This window comes from Ursus americanus, chromosome 22 (assembly GCF_024610735.1).
Source record: "Ursus americanus isolate L20-20 chromosome 22, mUrsAme1.1.p, whole genome shotgun sequence".
NCBI lineage: Eukaryota > Metazoa > Chordata > Mammalia > Carnivora > Ursidae > Ursus > Ursus americanus.
This window is the reverse complement of record NC_142148.1, coordinates 15,073,390-15,092,504: the sequence shown is the minus strand read 5'-3', so window position 1 is coordinate 15,092,504 and position 19,115 is coordinate 15,073,390. Positions and strand designations below refer to the sequence as shown.

Here is a 19,115-nt window from a genome sequence, read left to right as displayed (position 1 = left end):
CCAGACGATGGGATATTTTTCAGAAGAAATGAGCTATTGAGCCATGGAAAGACGGAAGAAATGTAAATACGTATTACTAAGTGAAAGAAACCGATCTGAAAAGGCTACATCTTATATGATTCCAACTGTGTGACATTCCAGAAAAGGCAAGACTACAGAGACAGTAAAAAGATCAGAGGTTGCCAGGGCTTGGGGAGGGGGAAATAAATCGGTGGGGTATTTTTAGGACAATGAAACTACTCTGTATAATACCGTAATGATCGACATATGTCATGATACGTTTGTCCAAACCCATGGAATGGACAAACACCAAGAGTGAGCCCTGCTGTCAACTCTGGACTCCCGGTGATTGTGATGTGTCCGTGGATTGTAACAGATGGACCACTCCAGTGGGGGAATGTCGATAGTGGGGGAAGCTGTGCCTGTGGGGGGGGGGGAGAAAGTATACAGGAAATCTCTGTACCTGTCTCTTAATTTTGCTGGGAATCTAAAACTGCTCTTAAAAAAAAAAAAGTCTTAAAAAAAAGAACTAGGGAATCAAATCTGATTTCTGAACTCTTTCAATACTTTTTAATTCATTGGTAAGAGTTGCATTTTTTAAACAAAGTAATCATTATCCAAACAATGGGAGGAGAAAAGTAGGAAGACAAGAAGAACCAAGCACCACTCTTGCAGCACGAGTTCTGTGTGCAGCCCAGAGCTTTCTCTCCTTTCGGGGCTCAGCCTCCCTCTCCTACGAGGTGATGCATGGGCATATCTCAGCACCGTATTTCCCTGCGTCTGGGCTCCTCAGTCTGGACCCGCCCCTGATGGACGTGAAGAAAGGGTGCGGCGGGATGGTCTAGGAGGTCTTTGGCATTCCAAGTTTCCCCAAAGGATCCAGAGCGGTCATTGACATAACGTGATTAGTCCTTTTGAGCCCTCCACCTGCTGCGATATGCAGGTGATCTTTATTTTCCAAGCGTCCAGGTGACAGACAGACTTATGACAACCCCCTCCCGAAGCATAAACAATTCGCAAATAACGCACGGTCTAAATCTACACAGAGAAAAAGAAACATTTTCCAAAAATTCTCCCATAATTTGCAAAGCCATCCTCTCCACAAAGGAGCTAGTATTCACGTTACTTGACAAAACATTCCTTTCATTCCTTTCAAACCGTGACTCTTGCAATCTATGGGGCATCAAAACCAGTTCATACAGAAAATAAGCCAAGACTTTCACAGGACTATGTGTACGGACTGGCAGGTCACCCGCCTCTTCCGGCTCCCTGTCTGGAGGGAAGGTGTGGCTTGTTCTTTCTGATTCAAATGCATTTTTCCCTTGATTGTGATCACACCTGATACACAGTTTCAAATATTTCTTTAATTTTTTTTAGAGGAGGGAGGTGCAGAGAGAGAGAGAATCTCAAGCAGGCTCCACACCCAGCACATGAGTCTGATGCGGGGCTCGATCTCATAACCCTGAGATCATGACCTGAGCCGAAATCAAGAACTGGATGCTTGATGGACTGAGTCACCCAAGTGCCCCAGATACACAACCGTAGATCTTCTTCTTCTTCTTCTTCTTCTTCTTCTTCTTCTTTTTTTTTTTGGTTTACATTATAACACAATATCCCAATGTTATATAAACTTCATAAATATCCTGATCTTCACGACAGCAGCGGCCACGTCCATCGGCTCTATGAACCCTTTGCACAGCACGCACTTGGATGGACAGAAAAAGCGTGTTCCGCTGAACTCAGCTAATGACCACATTGTTGCTCATTTCAAGGCTTTGTCATCACTTCTGTAACTCCGCAGGACAAACTCGTTGTTCCCGGTTCTTGGTTTCTGTTGTAGATTACACACATATGTAAATCTTTGCAGGTGAATCATTGTTTCTTTATTTCAGATTTTTCTGCTAGGACAGATGTCTAGAAGTGGAATGTACTGGGTCAAAGGGTTTGGATATTTTTAAGGCTTTCAACACAAAACATTCCCTCTCTCTGGTCCCTGCAAGGCCTTTATGAAAATCAAATGAGGCAGAGGATAGAAATGATTGTGTTAGGGACTTACGGGGGTGCCTGGCAGATAGTCAGCGCTCAAGAAATGCTGCCCACCTTTGAACAAGGGACACATCACACTGACGTACAGAGACGCACGAGTGTGCCTGTAAACACCCAGATCTGTGCCTGTAAACACCCAGATCTGTGCCTGTAAACACCCAGATCGGTAATACAAATGCACCCATCCCCTTGTAGGGACCTTCTCGCCCACAGGAAGTACATGTTTTCCTGGGTATCTGCAAACAGGCCTGACGGGCTTGTCAAATACTAACGTGCACAAGAACCGTGAAATACAGATTTGGAGGCAGTGCGTCTGGGATGGGGCCCCAGCTGCATGTCTTAAGCTCTCAGGTAGGCCGTGGCTGCTGGCCTGGGGACCACCACATGGCTGGCAAGCAGGCATGCCACAAAGCCACCACAGGCACAGAGAAACACACACGTAGACCTAAGTAAAAACGCCCACATGGACACGAATTTACAATCTCAGAAATACGCTCGGAAACAGGAGTCAGACTTCCGAGGGCAGGGATCCACGCTTGATGGAAACAATCTGTTAGCACCTACCTAGAAGCCAAGAAAAGCTGTGCTCTGTGAGATCGTTAGGACTGCACCGAAACCCCTACTGGTCCTTGCCGAGAGAGGAGGGAGCAGATAAAGCGATGGCCAGTGTTCAGTAGGGCCAGGGCGGGGTGGGACCGAGAAGGACAGGACAGGACAATCGGGACATTCTCTCCCTGAAGGAAGTGCTGCTCCCACGAGTGGGGCTTGGATTCCTCCCGAAACGTCGGCTCTGACCTCTTTGGAACCCGGCAGCTCTCCCCTCCTCAGTACCATGCCTTAAACCGCGTTAAGCTCCTCAGCTGTCCCCGGGTCCGTAAGGCTGGCGGCGTCAGGAAAAGAGGCAGTTGGCACTGTGGCTCTGGTTCTGTCCCACGCTGGATGTCCTGTGAACAAGAGGGCAAGACCTTGCCCTTCTCTAAGCCCCGATCTGTCCACTTCTGCGCCAGCGTGAGACCCATCACCCTCCCTGCCCCATGTCGTCCTTCCTTTCTGCCGCCCCCAACTCAGACACTCTGCACCTTTGTGGTTGGTTCAGTTGATATTCCAGGGATCATGTGATCCAGTCTCCGCAGTGTATTCATAGGGAAACTGAGGCCCTTAAAGGAGAAAGCGCTGGTCCCCATTTTTGGAACCCGCATCCCTCCTCTCAGCTGACCTTGTAGCTCCAGCCGGTGAATTCCCCTAACGCGAGTTTGTCTAACGAAGAAGCCTCTTTATGACGATGTGACAACGTCTCACGTGACGAATACATCCAGGCGCTTGAGAGAATGTCTGCATTCTCTTTGAGGGATGTGTCTGCCTACTTCTGAGATTTTTCCATATTTTTCTGGTCAGTTTTTTCACTGAGTAACTTCTTGTTTCCAATACTTCTAATGTACAGACTCGATATGTAATTTGCCGAGATACTCATAATACCTAGGTATGTTTTAATTAACCTGTCGTAAAATGCAGCACAGGGAGAAAAGTGTCTAAAACATAAAACACGCAAATGTAATGAATTGTTCTAAAACAAACCCCATGTAAACACAGCTCAGATGAAGATTTTAAAAATGTTTCTGGGGCGCCTGGGTGGCTCAGTGGTTAAGCGTCTGCCTTCGGCTCAGGGAGTGATCCTGGCATTATGGGATCGAGCCCCACATCGGGCTCCTCTGCTGGGAGCCTGCTTCTTCCTCTCCCACTCCCCCTGCCTGTGTTCCCTCTCTCGCTGGCTGTCTCACTCTGTCAAATATATAAATAAAATCTTAAAAAAAATTTTTCTAGTGACTTAGAAGCCCCTATATGCCTGTTCCCAACCGTAATTGCCTTCCTCAGGCAAAGGGAACCAGTAAGTTGATTTTTGTGGTAATCACTTCCTTGCTTTTAGTTATGCAGTGGACCTTTATATCAGTGTTTTCAAGTCAGTTGTCTGCTTGCACTCACCATTATGCTTCGAAGTTCATCCAAGGTGTTGAGCATAGCTCTGTACTGCTCATTCACATTGATATCCAGTAGTATGAACTTGCCACACTCTCTCCATCCTTCTAGCGCATACTGGTGGACAGCTGGGTCGCTTCCAGATTTTGGCTATTTTGCATGATGCTGCTACGAACATTTCCCTACCTGTCTCTTGTACACATGGAAATGCATTTCTCTTGGGGTTTGTTGCATCAGAAATGATGAGTTTTCTCAAATTTATAAGATCACAACCAATTGTTTTCCAAAGAATTGCCCCCAGCTCACTCTCTCACCCTGGCGGATGAGTGTTCCAGTTGTTCCTCATCCTTGAAAAGAACAACTCAGTGTTGCCAGACAATTCAGTGTTGGCCAACTTGGTGGATGAAAATTGGTCATGCAAATACTATCCTCTATTACATTCTAAAATCTTTTTGGTTTTCCTTTTTATATTAAGGCTACAACCGGTCGGAATTGATTGTGCACGTGATGAGAAGTAGTGATCAGGTTTCTCTTCTTTTTCTTTTTTAAAAATATGGATGTGGGGCGCCTGGGTGCCTCAGTCAGTTAAGGGTCTGACTCTTGATCTCAGCTCAGGTCTTGATCTCAGGGTCGTGAGTTCAAGCCCTGTGTTGGGCTCCACACTGGGTATGGAGCCTACTTAAAAAAAATAAAAATACAGATAAGGATATTTGTCCCAGGGGCATTTATTGAAAAGACTCTCTTGTCCCTACTGGTTTGCAAGACAACCTGTGACATAAATCAACTTCCTGTATCGACGTAGGGGACCATCTGAGGGCTCTGTCCTATTCTGTTTTTGCTACTTTCCAACTTACTGACTCTCGGTTGCAAAGCCGTCCTTATTGCCGGCTTGGAATATGGGAACATGTCTCCCTTGCCAGCTGGTCCACTGTTCATCTTTGTCAGTAGCAGGTGCAGGACAGACATCGGAGGAGGAAGGGGCTTCTCTTCTGTTCTAGACGTGCTTTCCTTTTTCTTGCTCCCGCACTGCTGCCCTGGTGTGTGTGTACTCTTACCAGAGAACCGATTCCAAACTCGGGTTCAGCTGCTGGCCCCTCAAAACTCAATACTTGAGAGACAAGTGATGGGGAGAAAGGAAAGTTTGCTTTATACAGAAGCTGGCAACCTGGGAAGATGGTGGACTAATATCTCAACGACCACCCTCCCCGTGCAGGGAAGCCAGAGGGTTGTAAAGGGGAAGGCGTGGAAAGGGGAGGAAAAGCAGATTCTCCGGGGCGGTTAGTCCTATGTCAATGTGACCCTGAACAGACTTGCTGGCATTGGCGGCAGCTGCTTTCGAATGTGGTCCAGCCTTATCTTCTGGGAAAGTTTGGTCCTTCACTCCTCAAGGCCAGTCAGTGGTCTGCAAATCTCAAGGAAAGTTCCTTCTGCTACAGACTGAGGGACTTGAGTGAAGCGGCAGGTGCATAAGCTGGAAGCAAGTTAAACCTTCAGATGGGCTGGAGAGCTGCTACAGACCGTTGGAGCTTACCCAGCAGGTGCCGTCAGTGGAAGGCCCACACAGGCAACTCCTAGAAGACGTCCTAGGATAACCTGGCAAACTTCCTAAGCGTGAGTCCTGCGGGTGCGCGAGCTCGCTTCCTGGTGACTTCCTGGGTACCGCTTCCCAGTTAGTTTAACAGCACCCCCCGCAGGCAGCTTCTCGGAGCATTTCTCCAGCTCCCCAGCAAGCCTCTGCCCAGGGGCTGTGCACCAGCTCTGGTTTGGGACAACCCAGCCAACTTGTATGCCAGCCAACAGGCTGCTACCACACCCTCTCCAGTGAGTCTGAATCCTAACCTTAGAGAGGATTCACTCTCCTGAAAATGTGTTCCTTCCTTGACTACTCTTCCTTAGCTCTAGGGTTTTCTTTAGCCTACTCTTCTATTCCCTTTTAGTGAATTCCCTGTAACCATGAATAATAGTCATATTCAATGTGTCCTGTTCACATCACTGTGTTCTTTCTGTCTTCTCACTGGATGCTAATACACCATTAGTCTGAGTCTAACCTTGGCCAAATATCGTGATCAATATTTTACTTACTCTAACTTTATAAAAATCTGAATTGCTTGGGGGCACCTGGGTGGCTCAGTCGTTAAGCGTCTGCCTTCGGTTCAGGGCGTGATCCTGGCATTCTGGGATCAAGCCCCACATCAGGCTCCTCCGCTGGAAGCCTGCTTCTTCCTCTCCCACTCCCCTGGCTTGTGTTCCCTCGCTTGCTGGCTGTCTCTATCTCTGTCAAATAAATAAATAAAATCTTTAAAAAAAAAATCTGAATTGCTTGTAGAGTAAGTATTTCTGCCTTATTCTTATGTTCTTCAAGGGTATGTCTTTGCTATTCTTGTCCCTTGGCTTTTCTAAATGAATTTTTAAAATAGTTTCTGCAAGATAACGTACACATGCAAGCAAACGAGACAACAACAACCAGTTGGGATTTTGATTGGGATTGCATTGACCCTATAAATAAATGTGGGGAGAAAGTACATCTTTACAGTATTAGGGTTTCCAATTTATGAATATGGTATAGCTCTCTTTCTACTTAGATCTTCTTCAATTTCTCTCAATAAAGTTACTATTTTCTACATAAAGATCATGCACATCTTTTCTTAGTTTTATTCTCTTTTCATTTGATTTTTTTCTGCTACTGTAAGAAGTTTCATTTTGGGGGCGCCTAGGTGGCTCAGTTGGTTAAGTGTCTGCCTTGGGCTCAGACTATGATCCCAGGGTACTGGGATCCAGCCCCACATCAAGATCCCTACTCAGCAGGAAGCCTGCTTCTCCCTCTCAGTCTGCTACTGCCCCTGCCTGTGCTCTCTTGCTCTCTCTCAAACAAATAATAAATTAAAATCTTAAAAAAAAAAAGAAGTTAAGAAGTTTCATCTTCAGTTTTTTCTTGCTGGAATGTAGAAATATAATTAATTTTTTCAATACTTGATTTTTTAAAATATTGATTTTGTGCTCAAGGGACCTCGATAAAATTCCCGGTTAATTTTTGTTGAGGGAACAGAAGGCAAGCTGAGGACAAAGCAGAAGCTGATATCCCACAACCCCTCGCCCCCAAGATGGGATATATGAGACATTCTTCAGTCACGCCAGGCTGCCCTAAAGCTGAGCAAAGGAAAAACAAGTAGTTAACGTACAGAGATCACAATCCTGCAAGACCGAGTCTCCCTCAGTTTACAAAAGTCTTAGCAATTTACAAGAACAAAGCATTTCTATCAATGATCTAGCTTCCAGAAGGGAATGTAAATAACAAGTAAATGTCCTTATATCCTGCAGCCCATCCACAGATACTTGGAGTGGGCAGAGTGTAATGTTCCTCCAGGAAGCTCCCAACTATCTTACAGCTAATGCCTTGCTGGAGGGGTAAACAACCTTAACTTGACCATGGCAAGGCCTCCGGAATCCTGTGAGTCTTCTTTAACATATGAAAGTTCTTTCTCAAACCTCCCTTTTTCCTTACCTCCCCCAACCCCATAGTATATAATCAGCCATCCCTCACAACCCGGGGGAAGCAGCTCTTTCTGCCCACGGGTCCTGTCCCCGTGCTTTAATAAACCACCAATTTTGCACCAAAGACCCTCAAGAATTCTTTCTTGGTCGTCGGCTCCGGACTCCAGCCCACCGAACCTCACCGATATTCCAAAACCCCATCAATGTCCACTTTTTTTTTTTTTAAAGATTTTGTTTATTTATTCGACAGAGATAGAGACAGCCAGCGAGAGAGGGAACACAAGCAGGGGGAGTGGGAGAGGAAGAAGCAGGTTCATAGCAGAGGAGCCTGACGTGGGGCTCGATCCCATAACGCCGGGATCACGCCCTGAGCCGAAGGCAGACGCTTAACCGCTGTGCCACCCAGGTGCCCCGAATGTCCACTTTTTATTTCTGATAATGGTTATTATACCTTTTCTATTATTTATTTGATTGGTATTGCCAGAGGTTATTTTATTTTGAACGCCTTTTTAAAGTAACAACTTCTGGGGCGCCTGGGTGGCTCAGTCAGTTAAGAGTCTGACGTTGGCTCAGGTCATGATCTCAGGCTCCTGGGATTGAGCCCTGCTTGGAACCCCATGGAGAACCCCACAATGGGGGCATCTGCTTCTCCCTCTGCCCCTCCCCCTGCTCATGCTCTCTCTCTTTCTCTCTCAAATAAAAATCTTAAAAAAAAAAAAAAAAGTACCAGCTTCTGGCTCAGATGATCTCTCAATTGCTCTTCCTTGTTTTATTTCATTGTTTTCTGCTCTATCATTTCTTACCTTATGTTTTATGGTTGAGTTTTTGTTTTTTTTTGAGATTTTATTTATTCATTTGACGGACAGAGGGAGAGAGAGAGAGTACGAGCAGGGGGGAATAGCAAGCAGAGGGAGAAGGAGAAGCAGATTCCCTACTGAGCAAGGAGCCAGATGCGGGGCTTGATCCTAGGACTCTGGGGTCATGACCTGGGCTGAAGGCAGTTCGATTAACCAACTGAGCCACCCAGGAGCCCCTATGGTTTCTTTTGTTGTTATATTTGGAAATGCTTGAGATGGCTGCTTCTTTACTAATATATGCGTGTAAAAGGATACATTTCCATGTAAGTTCTGCTTTCGGTGAATCCCATTAGATTTGATATATAGTTTCATCATAATCATTTAGTTCAAAATATTTTCTCAATTTCATTTTCAGTTCTTCTTGGACCCGCAGGTTGTGTTGAGTGCATTTTTTAAATTTCTAAACACATGGGCCTTTTGGCTGTCTTTTTATTAATTTATTTCTATCACAATCGTGTTTTCATCAGAGAACATATCCCAAATAATTTCAATTCTCAAAAATCTGATGTAACTGTATAAAATATAGTTTGACTGAAGATGGCCAGACTGTTTCCAAAACAGTTGCATAATCTATGTCCCCACAAGTCATCCATCACCATTCCTATTTCCCCACGTTCTCACCAAACCTTGGTACGATGTAGCTTTCTAATGTTTGCCAGTATAATGATGTAAGTGACATCTCTTTGTTGTTTTAATTTCTAGGCCTCTGCACAAGTCCCTGTCCTGAGGTCAGACCCACGTAACATTCAGCTGCCACCAGTCCGAGCCGGTGGTGAGAGGATGGAAGATTGATGCGTCTTGCTGACCATTTGCTGTGCATTTTTGTTTGTCTGACCTCTGCTTTTAAGCCTCTGATAACACCTGCTTGGGGGCAGGTGGCATGTGGCATCTTGATGTTTGCCTCACTTACCATCCCACAGACCCACCGTGGAACTCCCACCACCGTCCCAGCGTAGGACGATCCCAGGTGGGAGACTTTCTCCCACAGAGGCATAGGGTGGTCAGCAAGGGAGAGCTTCATTGCCTTCTGGCTGCAGATGTCCTGACAGAGCTGGTCATCTGGCTGAGCAGAAACATCGATGTTCAGGAAGCCGCCTTATCTGACAGCTGCTGGAGTCTCTGAGTGCGGGTGACTTGGGCTTCAGAAAAGTCACCACGAAGGGGGAATTTGAAGTTGGAAGAAACATGACTAGAAAATCGATGACGAAGAAATCTGGAGAAGAGTTACATGGATACACCTCTCTGAACGGGCAAAAAACCCCGCGAAGGTATTTGTGTCCTATGTGAATGCTCTGCAAAGGGTGACCTCAGCAGGAGGATTTCATCACGCAGGTGAGTAGCACGGTCCGCTCTGAGGATGCTGATCAGCCTCTTTCTTCAGGTACCCCTGTCATCGCCCTGTGGGCTCAGGAACAAAGCGGCCATGGGGCAGGGCTGGAGGTTAAGCGTAGGCTCAGTGACATGGACTCCACTCACCAAGGCCAACCCGGCTATGGCCGCTGCCGAGTGCCCCGTCGGCCAGCAGCAGAGACCAACACTGATCCCCGATCCAGAGCCATTCCCCGTGTGATCAATCCGCTACCTGATGGCAGGTTGATGACATCGGACCACTTTCGTCATGGGAGGAGCCGAACGTTGTTCTTTTTATTTTTTTTTTAAGATTTTATTTATTTATTTGACAGAGAGAGAGGTAGCAAGCGAGAGAGGGAACACAAGCAGGGGGAGTGGGAGAGGAAGAAGCAGGCTCATAGCGGAGGAGCCTGATGTGGGACTGGATCCCAGGACCCCAGGATCACGCCCTGGGCCGAAGGCAGACGCTTAACGACTGAGCCACCCAGGTGCCCCCCAACGTTGTTCTTACTGGAATAGACACTTCCTCTGGGTATGCATTTGACTTCCCCGGCCAGTGAGGCTTCTGCCGGAACCGCCGTCCGCATACCAGCAGAGCATCTTCTCCACCATCATGGTATTCCACACAACCTTGGACCTCCCTGCTTAGCGAAAGAAGTGTTGCAATGGGCACGGCACGCTCATGGAATTCACTGGTCTTACCGTGTTCCCTGCCCTGGGGCTGCCGGCTTCATAGAGCAGTGGAGTGGCCTTTTGCAGACTCAGTCGTAGTGCCCGCTAGGTGGCAGCACGTTGCAGGGCTGGGGCGGGGTTCTCCAGAAGGCTGTCTACGCGCTCAGTTTCTAATATATAATGCTGCTTCTCCCGTAGCCAGGATTCATGGGTTCAGGAATCAAGAGGTGGAAACAGGGGTGGTACCTCGCATGATCACCCCTAGTAACCCATGAGCAAAATGTTTGCTTCCTGTTCCCATGATTCTGTGTGCTGTTGGCCTAGAGGCGTTAGTTCCAGAGGGAGAAATGTGTCCACTAGGAGACACCACAATGATTCCATTGAGCTGGAAGTTAGATACCACCTGGCCGCTTTGGGCTCCTCATGCCTCTAAATCAATGGGGGAAGAAGAGAGTTATGGTGTTGGCCAGGGTGATTGATCCTGACTTCCAGGGGAAATTCGAGAACTCTGGAAGTAAGGAAGTAAGGAAGGGTATGTCTGGAAGACAGGAGATCCCTTAGGGGTCCTGATAGTGTCATGTTGTGTAAGTAAGGTCATTAGAAAAGTACAACAACCCAATCCAAGCAAGGCTGCTAATGGCCCAGACTCTTCAGGAATGAACGTTTGGGTCACCCTATCGGGTGACGGAGAACTAGAACCGGCTGAGATCCTTGCTGAAGGCAAAGGAATATACAATGGGTAGTGGAAGAGGGTAGTTATAAATACAGCTACAACCACATGACCAGTTACAGAAATGAGGACTGTAATTGTTATGACATTTCCTCCTTATGTTGCTCTGAATACATTTGCGTGTGTTCTTTCTTCTGTCTCTCTTACGGCCTTATCGTGCAACATGAGCTGTATAGACTTTATACCATAGTGTTTGTTAATTTTACATTATTGTATTTAAGTTACTGGATATCAAGGAGGACATCAAACACCACTCATGGACTTTAGCTCCTCTTTTGGGAAGGAGTGAGTGTGTTTTTGGTTGTATAAAGAATAACTGTGTCATGTTTGGCAGAATTATGACCTTGTTATTGTCTTTCTTTGGAGGGTCAGTGGGGTTTAAGGAGATGCAGATGGGTTCCAAGTTGACATGGGCTGGGCCTGGGGTGGGTAATTTCTTTTTTTTTTTTTTTTTAATTTTTTTAATGATTTTTTTTATTATATTATGTTAGTCACCATACAGTACATACAGTACAGTATGTAAGACTCGATGATTCATTAGTTGCGTATAACACCCAGTGCACCATGCAATACGTGCCCTCCTTACTACCCATCACCGGTCTATCCCATTCCCCCACTCCCCTCCCCTCTGAGGTCCTCAGTTTGTTTCTCATAGTCCATAGTCTCTCATGTTTCATTCCCCCTTCTGATTACCCCCCCTTTCTTTATCCCTTTCTTCCCCTACCGATCATCCTAGTTCTTATGTTCCATAGATGAGAGAAATCATATGATAGTTGTCTTTCTCTGCTTGACTTATTTCACTTAGCATTATCTCCTCCAGTGCTGTCCATGTTGTAGCAAATGTTGAGAACTCGTTCTTTCTGATAGCTGAGTAATATTCCATTGTATATATGGACCACAACTTCTTAATCCAGTCATCTGTTGAAGGGCATCTCGGCTCCTTCCACGATTTAGCTATTGTGGACATTGCTGCTATGAACATTGGGGTGCATATGGCCCTTCTGTTCACTACGTCTGTATCTTTGGGGTAAACACCCAGTAGTGCAATGGCTGGATCATAGGGTAGCTCAATTTTTAACTTTTTAAGGGACCTCCACACTGTTTTCCAGAGTGGCTGTACCAACTTGCATTCTGGGGTGGGTAATTTCTGTGCCAACTTGCCTGGCTGCAAAATGCCCAGATTAAACATTATATCTGGGTGTGTCTGTGAGGATGTTTCCAGATGAGATTCGCACTTGAATCTGTGAACTCAGTCAAGCAGAATCCCCTCGCCAGTGTGGGTAGCCCTCATCCAAAGTGCTGAGGGCTTAAATAGAACCAAAGGTGGGGGAAGAAGGAATCCACACCTTTTCTCCTCCATTTTTTGCATTGGAACATCTCACCTCATTTTCTCCTGCCCTTGGATCGAAATTTACACCATCAGCTCCCCTAGTTCTTAAGCCTTCAGACAGGAACTGTATTAAGCCACAGACTTTTCTGAGTCTCCAATTTACCGACAGCAGATGATGGACTTAGCCTCTGTAACTGCGCAAGCAAACTCCTCATCATAAAGGAATGAATGACAGAAAGCAAGCAAGCATAAGTCAGGAGAACCTTATGTTAATGATTACTATTGAACTCAGTAAAAGGTGTTAGTGTGAACTTTAAAAAAAAGCCAATTGCTTTCATTATTAGTTTGAGTTTTGCCCTAAACAATTATAAAAATTCCTCCTTATTGGGGCACCTGGGTGGCTCAGTTGGTTTAGCCTCTGACTTCAGCTCAGGTCCTGATCTCAGGGTCCTGGGATCGAGCCCCACCGGTGTCAGGCTTCCTGCTCAGCAGGGGAGTCTGCTTCTCCCTCTCCCTCTGCCCCTCCCCACCCTTCATGCTCTTTCTCTCTCTCTCTCAAATAAATAAAACCTTAAAAAAATTTGTCTTTGTTACATAACAGATTTCCACAAATGCAGATTTCCTTTCAGACATTCTGTTCTGTTCCATTAGACTATTTGTTTATTCTTGTACCAACGTCATATTCCATTCATTATTATAATTAATAATTCATATAATCAATTAGATTTTGATACCTGGTCTGGATAACTCCTATTGTTGTACTTTTCAAAGATGTTCCGGGTTCTTCTGCAAACTTTCTATTAATATATTAACATAGGATCACTTTGTCAAGTTGTTTTTTAAAAATGATGTTGGGGTTTTTATTACAGTTACATTGAATTTACAAATGATTTTTTTAACGAGCTGTAATCTTGACCTTATTGAGTCTTTACAAACATAAATATTGTTTCTTTGTTTATTCATTTCTTATTTTAGACCTTCAACGAATTGCTTCTTTAATCCACAAAGGTCTGGCATAATTTTTAGGTTCCTTCCTGGGTGTATTGTAGCGTTTGTTTCTTTGACCAATTATTTCTACCTTCTATTATTTCTGATTCATTATGAATAATGTATAGAAATGCTGTAAAGTTGTGCATACCCGGCAACTCTGATGAAACTTACTTCATCAACTTTATTGAATGTGTTCAGTTATTATGTAGGAAATGATACTATCTGCAAATAATGACAATATGGTATCTTTCTTTCTACTCTTACACACCTTATCCCCAGATCTCATCTCACTGGCTCATACACCCTTGAAAAAGTGTTTATCCTTATTCTGTTTCTGACTTTAGTGATGATACCTCTGAAAATTCAACTTAATGTAGGTTTTGTTACAGTTTCAGGTAGATTTTCTGTTGTGTTTTTTTTAAATTAATTTCTATACTTTCGTGTCTATTCTTAATTTTAATAAAGAACTCGTGTTGGGGGCACTTGGGTGGCTCAGTCGGTTAAGTGTCTGCCTTTGGCTCAGATCATGATCCCAGGGTCCTGGGATTGAGCCCCTTGTTGCGTCAGGCTCCCTGCTCAGCGGGGAGTCTGATTCTCCCTCTCCCTTTGCCCCGCCCCTGCTCATGTTCTTTCTCTCTCTCTCAAATTAGTAAATAAAATATTTTTAAAAATTCATGTTGAACTTCTATGAAAGCTTTTTAAGCCTTCATGATTTCTAATTTTAACGTTTTATTTAGGATGTTCCCAACTTTGTTCAGAGACAAAGACATTGCCTTATAATTATCTTTCCTTGAACTGTCCATATTTGGTTGGTAGCGGATTTTTGCTGGCCTCATTGTAACAGGTGTCTATTGCCGCATAACATATGGCCCCCAAACTTAGCACCTTAAAATCATAAATACCATCTCCCGAAGCCAGGAGCAGCTTCCCTGGATGGCTCTGGGTCATGGTCTGTCACAAGGTCAGAATCAAGCCATGTGCTGGGACAGCAATCCTTTCAAGACTAGACTGGGGCTGAAACTCTGCCTCCGCACTCCCTCTCGTGTTGTTGGTGGGGCTCAGCTCCCCTCAGGCTGTCGGCGGGACCGTTGTCTCCTCCCCCACGGGCCACTCCACAGATGGCTGAGCGCCCTCCTGACGTGACAGCTGAGTTCTGCCAGCGCAGGTGATCCGAGAGAGGGCGCGTGCTCCCCGGATGGAAGGCGCCATCCTCTACTCCTCTCCTCTCATCAGGACACAGCTCCCTCTCACTCTGCCATAGTTCATTGGTCCCACAGACTCCACCGCGCTAAACCATCGGAGGGGCCACACGAGGCCGGGAATCCCAAGAAGTGAGGGTCCCCGGGAGGCAGCTCGGAGGGCGGCTACCCCACTCACAACATCAATAAAATGGCGCTCCCTCTTCTCCCTCTTCCCTCAAGCAGTTAATTGAATACAGGCTGTTGTTGCTCTTGGAACATTGGTTGAATGCCGTGTGTGGAATGTTTTTTTTAGATCAATGATATTTTCCAGGAAAGGATTGAATTACAGTTGTGTTTTGTCCTTTCTCTGTGTCACTATCCACTCAAGTTCTCTGCTTCCCTTGGAGTCTGAAGGGCACAGAGAAATGGGGAGCCCGGTTCCCCGCTTGCTCTGAGCTCTGGGAGTCCAGCTCTTGTCACTCTTTCTGCTCCATGGGGTCAAGAACAACATCGTCCTCGTGTGGCTACTGGCCAGCCACATGTCATAACGAGACCCACCCTAGCAATCCTCTCATGGGGGGGAAAGGCAGCCTCGTGCACGCATCCCCCACTCAGCCGCCTGAGGCCTCAGACCTGGAATCCCTACTTACTGAGAGAGGAAGAGCTCGCGAGCCTGTGCCGGGTTACGGCTGTGTGGGGGAGTATCTGGCCACACTTCAAGCTTCAGCGTGTGCTCCTCTGTTGCGTGTAGGTGTGCGTGCCCTGTGGCTTCTGACCAAGCCCACTGCCATGTCTGTCCTCCGTGAGGAGGGGATGGGGCCTCCTACTGTGGCCTGAGAGGGGCGTGTGGGGGTAAGTTGTCCCGCATCAGCTCCTGGGAGAGACTACTTGCAGGCCGTGGGAAATAGAGGCCCCCAGTGGAAGCTGATCTTATTTCTTGTCTATGTAAGTAAAGCATTGTTTTACCCAGTGCTTGACTGAACGCTGCTTTCCTTGGGGACTCTGATACCAAGATGCCATGGGCAGACGTGTTTGGGGTCCTCTCTCAGGACCGATAATCAGTGCATGTGGTTCGGCTCAACGCTTATCTTCAGGTGGAAGAAAGAGTGTCTTGGGAGAGGGAAGAAATGTAAGAAGCTCAAAATCACCCCAAAAGGCGAGTATCCACCGTCTGCTGAGCCTGCTATGGCCTAGCAACATTGCTCTTCGTTCATACACGTTGCATACCCCAGTGCTCCAAACACGGTCCCACTTGTGGGTAAAGAGATTGAGATATGCGAGATAAAGTCATTTGCGCAAAATTGCAGACCAATATGTTTAGAGTCATGATGTAGATTCATGTCTGCCCGGCCCCGAAGCGTCTCCCTTCCACTCTGTATCTATCGCAGGGAGGCCACACAGCCACACATTCCCTCATCACCTCCCACCCAATTCACAGCACCAGCAAACCACAGAAGCATATGGATAGAAAGAAATGTGCTTGTTTATTTATTCACCAATCAACAGGCATTTCCTGAAAGACGAGTGCGTGCCAAGCCTTTCCCCAAAAGAGATATTGGTGTTAGAACCAAGTCTTGACCGTGGAGTGCCACCCCATCACTCCAAACCCGGGAGCAGAGAGCTGAGTTCCCAGACCACAGAGTAGGAATCCAGGGCCTCTTCCAAATGGCAGGAGTTGGGCTATGAGAGAAAATCGGATCAGAGCTTCAATACAGGAACCAGCCAAATTATCTCCCCATTCTTCCCCCAAGAAGCCCCCAAGACGGAGGAAATAGCAAGGTGATGGTATAGTGGGAAAAGTCTTGGTGTCAGGAGACTGAGTTCACGTCTCAATGTTACTGTAGAACTCTGCACTCAGAGCACTGAGTTCGATTAGCCTCAAAATCCGTTGATCTTTTGGGCTTTGACCCTCGACAACATGCTGGAGATGATCTTAATAAGAAATACTTAACACACATGGTGCTTTACAAAGCACTCTCAGTTTCATTATGTCCATTTTACAGATAAGGAAACTGAGACTCAGAGAGCCCCTTACCCAGGCCCTCACCCAGAAGGGTTGGAATATAATCAAAGCTATGAGTGATCCTACAGAAATCCTGGCCCTGGGGCCTGGGGAGCAGTCCCTTGAAGGACAAGGGGGCCAGGCAGAGGCTATTTCAGGGGAAGAGACCAGGAGTCCCCCTGCTCATAGGTCACGGCTGCCAGAGGCTTGGGACAGAGAGGACTGGCAGGAGGGAGATGGGTGGGCCGGGCCCCTCCTTACCTTATTCAGGGGCCACGCAGACTTTCCCACACATGCCCCTACAGCACTTGAAGTCGCTCACGCACTGACGGTCTGTCTCACAGTGGTTGGGGGGGTTGAGCATCAGGCACTGGCCAGTGACCACCGGACACCTGCCAGGCTTCACCCTATCTGGTGAGAGTAGAGTCACAGGTCAGAGGCTTTGCATCTTCTGTGCCATTCCTGCTTGCTGGACCCAGCCCCAGCCCAGCCCACGTGGGGAGAATCATATCTTCTCCATCCCCATGACCACCTTTTGCTTCCCAGGGCTTCCATATCCCCCTCAAGGCAGGATCCAGGTCTCCTCTCACATCAGGCCCCCTGTCCACAGAGGTGACCAGTTGTCCAGCACTGACTGGATGGATGGCTGTCATCTGCCTGCTTACCTGAATGGCCAGATGACTACTGCCCAAAAAACTGACTTCTGACAGACTGGCTGCTTCACCAGCCAGGTGAGTAAGTTCCTGTCTGGGGCAGTGTGACTCCCTGGCCAGCTAACAAATTTGACTCAACTATTCCTGGAAAGGAGGAGACCTGGCAGGCCCAGCACCCAGTCCTGTCCCCCTAGGAGCTGCATTCTCAGGCTCACTCCCTCCCCATCAGCCCTTCCACCTCCTCACTTGGGTTGAAGATTTTAACGGGGTCCAGGCATCTGAATCCACAAACATCAGAGCAACATATCTGCCTATCTGGACACTGCCAGTCACTCTGGCATTCAGGCTGCTCGTAGCCAGAAAGGCACCGAGGAGATCGTATAGAAGGGCAAGCTCCAGCTTTCAACGCTGTTGGAGAGAATGTCAAGAGTCAAGGACGGAGCTGGGTGCGAAGTAGCCATCATGACTCCTGGACAAAACGCTGCTGTCCAGCAGAGACCCTCACCCAGATGACTGTCCACACAGACCAGAGGGAAATGCCTGTCTGACTTCCACAAGGAGTGACAGGCTTGATTAAGCCACATATGTGGGCAGATCCTGGAAAAGAGCAGAGGGCTCCCAGCCAAGGTTTCCTCCCCCAGGGAAAACAAGGCTCCACAAAGCAAAGAGGCAGTCTGGGGGTGAGGGAGATGGAGAGAGAGAGACAAGGCAGATAGAGCCGACAGGACAGGTGGAAGCTAGAGCCAGAGGCAGAGACACAGAGACCAAAGGATAGAAACAGAAAGACGAGGAACCAGAGATAGATGACTGCAGGCTCACAGACAGGGTGAAGCAAGAGAGAGGTAAGACCAGAGGGAGTGGGGCCTGGGCTGACTGGATTCTCATAAAAGCACATCCCAATGCATCAGAGCCCAGATGGACATGAACCCACCCTCAGGGAGGTCTCTTGAAACTAGGCTGAGACATCAGAGCCTCTAGAAGGAGACACCCCCACTCCCCAGGAGCCCCCACCTCTGCCCTGCAGCCAAGACTGTGCCAGGATGGCTTCAACTCACCATTTCCAACACCTTGTGCAATGCAAGGTGCCAGACTTCCCAGGACAAGCAGCGCAAGAGGGAAGAGGCTGCTGGACTGCATGATGAGAGGAGGTGTGGCTCTGAGGGTCCATGCCAAACCTCATTATTTATACTTTTGCTAGTGGGTGTGGCCCCAACAGAATTTCCCTGGCCCCTCCCAGCTGTGATTGCACATACGGAAGCTAGGTGAGACCAGCAATGCTACTACCAGGGACACAGCGGCTCTTTCCTGTCCCAGGCAAGACTGCGAGGCCAACAGTAACTGCCAGGGAAGAAACAGAAGAGGCTGGCCTGGAAGATGTCACCAGGCTAATAAGGAGGCCATCTCAGTAAAGGGCTGGTATCCAAAAATCTATAAAGAATGTATCAAACTCAGCACCCAAAACACAAAAAATCCAGCCAAGAAATGGGCAGAAGACATGAACAGATATTTCTCCAAAGAAGACATCCAAATGGCCAACAGACACACGAAAAAATGTTCAACACCACTCGGCATCAGGGAAATACAAATCAAAACCACAATGAGATACCACCTCGCACTAGTCAGAATGGTTAAAATTAACAAATCAGGAAATGACTGATGTTGGCGAGGATGCAGAGGAAGGGGAACCCTCTTACACTGTTGGTGGGAATGCAAGCTGGTGCAGCCACTCTGGAAAAAGTATGGAGGTTCCTCAAAAAGTTGAAAATAGAGCTACCCTACGACCCAGCAATTGTACTACTAGGTATTTATCCAAAGGATTCAAACATAATGATTCGAAG

General features: G+C 47.1%; 1 protein-coding gene and 1 long non-coding RNA gene across 2 annotated transcripts; one reads left to right on the top strand and one right to left on the bottom strand.

The window, feature by feature from the left end:
* Positions 1–5,401: 5,401 nt before the first annotated feature.
* LOC148108024 (uncharacterized) lies at positions 5,402–11,457 on the top strand. The gene is made up of 2 exons (XR_015720900.1): positions 5,402–5,631; positions 9,072–11,457. It is a non-coding gene; the product is annotated as an uncharacterized LOC148108024 (long non-coding RNA).
* Positions 11,458–16,087: 4,630 nt separating this feature from the next.
* SLPI (secretory leukocyte peptidase inhibitor) lies at positions 16,088–18,440 on the bottom strand. The gene is made up of 4 exons (XM_045804505.2): positions 18,333–18,440; positions 17,524–17,685; positions 16,886–17,035; positions 16,088–16,302 (listed from the first exon to the last, which is right to left on the bottom strand). Exons 1-3 carry the CDS (start codon positions 18,412–18,414, stop codon positions 16,887–16,889), a joined length of 393 nt encoding a protein of 130 aa, XP_045660461.1. The 5' UTR covers positions 18,415–18,440; the 3' UTR covers positions 16,088–16,302; position 16,886.
* Positions 18,441–19,115: the final 675 nt, after the last annotated feature.

Coding starts and splice junctions, on each gene's coding strand:
- SLPI (XM_045804505.2), bottom strand. CDS start 18,414: ATGCAGTCCAGCAGCCTCTTCCCTCTTGCGCTGCTTGTCCTGGGAAGT. Junction 17,686..18,332: donor TGCACAAGGTGTTGGAAATG/GTGAGTTGAAGC, acceptor TCTCTCCAACAG/CGTTGAAAGCTGGAGCTTGC. Junction 17,036..17,523: donor CGTTAAAATCTTCAACCCAA/GTGAGGAGGTGG, acceptor TACTCTCACCAG/ATAGGGTGAAGCCTGGCAGG.